General features: G+C 44.6%; 2 protein-coding genes across 8 annotated transcripts in view; one reads left to right on the forward strand and one right to left on the reverse strand.

The window, feature by feature from the left end:
* The window catches only part of polr3glb (RNA polymerase III subunit GL b), a 6446-nt gene extending 3714 nt beyond the window's left edge, over window positions 1–2732 (reverse strand). Inside the window, exons 1-3 of one of the 7 annotated variants that reach the window (XM_031880062.1) lie at window positions 2609–2732; window positions 923–926; window positions 388–571 (exon numbers count right to left, since the gene is read on the reverse strand). In XM_031880062.1, coding sequence (XP_031735922.1) covers window positions 388–507 — 120 coding nt within the window. In that variant the 5' untranslated portion in view covers window positions 508–571; window positions 923–926; window positions 2609–2732. Of the gene's footprint in view, window positions 1–387 lie in introns of all 7 variants that reach the window. The other 6 variants (XM_031880061.1, XM_031880060.1, XM_031880058.1 and 3 more) reach the window with 6 other exon arrangements.
* The window catches only part of LOC116401577 (immunoglobulin superfamily DCC subclass member 3-like), a gene marked incomplete at its 3' end in the record, with an annotated part of 7652 nt that continues 6533 nt past the window's right edge, over window positions 1624–2742 (forward strand). Inside the window, exon 1 of the mRNA XM_031880048.1 lies at window positions 1624–1724. Within this exon, the coding sequence (XP_031735908.1) occupies window positions 1624–1724 (101 nt within the window). The remainder of the gene's footprint in view (window positions 1725–2742) is intronic.

A 2742-nucleotide genomic window follows, 5' to 3' on the forward strand; every position in this document is an offset into this window, starting at 1 on the left:
GAGTGTGTGAGTGTGAGAGTGTGAGTGTGTGAGAGTGAGTGAGTGAGTGTGCGTGAGTGTGAGTGAGTGAGCGTGAGTGTGAGTGAGTGAGTGAGTGAGTGAGTGTGTGAGTGAGTGTGCGTGAGTGAGTGAGTGAGTGTGAGTGAGTGAGAGTGAGTGAGTGAGTGTGAGAGTGAGTGAGTGAGTGAGTGTGTGAGTGTGAGTGAGTGAGTGAGTGAGTGTGAGTGAGTGAGTGAGTGAGTGTGTGTGAGTGAGTGAGTGAGTGTGTGTGTGAGTGAGTGAGAGTGAGAGTGAGTGTGTGAGTGTGAGTGAGTGAGTGAGTGAGTGAGTGAGTGTGTGTGAGTGTGCGTGAGTGTGCGTGAGTGAGTGTGCGTGAGTGTCCCTCACAGGAAACAGAGGTGTCGGTTGTTGTATTGATGGAGGTAAACTGTCTCCTCTGTTGATGCCGACTGCCTCCACACTGAAACTCATCATCCTCCGACCACGCCCACCTGCTCGACCCGCCATCACACCTGGACCGGGTCAGACTGGACGGGGTGGACCAGCAGCTGGTTGGAGGTGAATCTGGATCCTGACAGAACATACGTAGAAAAGATGAAACGTTATTGAACGGAGCATTTTATCTCGTTAATTCTGATGAAACCAGAAGAAAACTATACATTACAATATATCCAATACTGTCTACTGTCAAGAGATAAATGAATAATGTAAAGAAACTACGTTCTGCATTCTGACCCTGAAACATGTGACGTATTCAGACATCAATGAGACTTCTTAGAGAGAGGATTCTAGAAACAAGGAGCTCTCTCACTCACTCACTCTCTCACTCTCTCACACACACACACACACACACACACACACACACACACACACACACACAGAGTTCACAGCTGTAAGTTAAACAACCTGACGTGGTCCTCACACATCTGCAGCATGGTGAAGAAGATGAAGGGCTGTTACTTTCACAGAGGAGCAACAGAAACATGACAGACTCATGAGGCGTTCAGGGTCCAGGAGAGGAGAGCTCCACAGCCACCAGAACATCATCTACTGAGCTTCAGAGATCAAGAGTATGAACCAGCAGACTCAGATCAGCTTCTGTCCTCTGTGAGGCTCCTACAATACATCTGCATTCTCCTTGTAGAACTGATCAGATAGAAGAACCATTTAATGTTCCAACGTCCAGAGAGATGAGACAACATGAAGCAGAAGTAACTGTAGTACGTGTGGGCTGAATGAATGAGGAGATGAAACGTGTGTGTGTCTCTTTAAGAGAGGAGACAGAGGGTTCGAGAAGGTTAGCGCTCACAGGAGTCTGTTACCTGAAACAGCCCATAATAGTCTCCTCCTCTCAGGGTTCACATTAACTCTCCTTTCATACTGATGGTACTGAGGTGTATTTAGTAGGATTTATAGCATGCTAGAGGTGGACAGTAGAATGTTAGTAAGTATGTGGAATATCACTTTATACTTGTAAAACATGTAGTATTTGGAACATCGCAAGAATACTTATCAAATGTATCATATGTTTACCGTAGAAGTGTTGAACCATTAAAGACAATCATTGAGTATTAAACTGTGAAGAATAGTCGATAGGGACAGACAGGGATTCCAGAGACCACCATGACAGAGTCCACCATGACAGAGACCACCATGACAGAGACCACCATGACAGAGGAGGAAGTAGAGGCGGGGCCTAACAGAGGGAGGGACGAGCAGAAGGAGCAACGGACCAACAGCCAATAGGTGACGCGAGGGTGGTCAGCTGACTGAAGCCAGGAGGAGCAGCTGGATTTAAGCCTGAGGCAGCGTAACTGAGGCAGCCATGTGGGTGCTTTAGGACTCTGAAAGGAGATTCAAAGGAGGAACTGGTGCAGTTCATCACATCTCATCCTGCAGGTATCAGGCTTCCTGGTTGGAGCGTGTGTGGACTCTTTTCCGCGGATCATATTACTATATAGTGTAACTCAGATTGCAATTGTTAGCTTCGATCAGTTCATTAAATATTGTTTTGATTTTAAGGAGCCAGCTCATTTCTGGTGAGACCTCGCTGTAAGGGTCCAGCCCTCACACTGAAGCACTGTTTAAACTTGTGTAATATGTAAATAAGGTTTATCATTATTTTTAATATTATTGTACTCTAATATAATTTAGAAAACATTATACATTTGAAAAGCATTGACAAATAAGTTTGGAAGTGTTCAAAGAGACGCTCAAAGGTAACCAATAATCAAGGTAACCAGTCCTTGCAGTTCATCCTAACCTAAACGTTCCCTGGACACGGACGAGGTGTGATTAAATACATGAAACACTGAATGACTGATATCACGTTAGTTAAGAGCAAGTGGAGGACCATATGTTGATAAATTATCATTTTGCTCGACAGAAATCAAATCCAGGTCGTTGCGATCTTTCCATAAATATATTTTCTTCAATGCACTTCTTCATACGAGGCTGTGTGTCTCAGTGTCTCACTGATACTATCAATAGATATGAGATGTGTTTATAGATCTCAGCAACATGTGAGACGATGTGGAGACAGAGGCAGGAAGTGAAGTTAGCTGGTTGAGCTAACACTAGCTGCTAGTTAAGTTAGCATCGTGCTAACCTTCTTTATATTCCGGAAGTTACAGCTTCTTCTTCGCCTCGTCGGACTCCACAGAGTTTAAACAGATCATTCTGCAGACAGAACCACATCTTTGTTTACAGCCAACACCGCGCCATTTTGTTTCTTCTTCTTCT

Source organism: Anarrhichthys ocellatus, unplaced genomic scaffold, assembly GCF_004355925.1.
Source record: "Anarrhichthys ocellatus isolate YVR2014 unplaced genomic scaffold, GSC_Weel_1.0 scaffold542, whole genome shotgun sequence".
NCBI lineage: Eukaryota > Metazoa > Chordata > Actinopteri > Perciformes > Anarhichadidae > Anarrhichthys > Anarrhichthys ocellatus.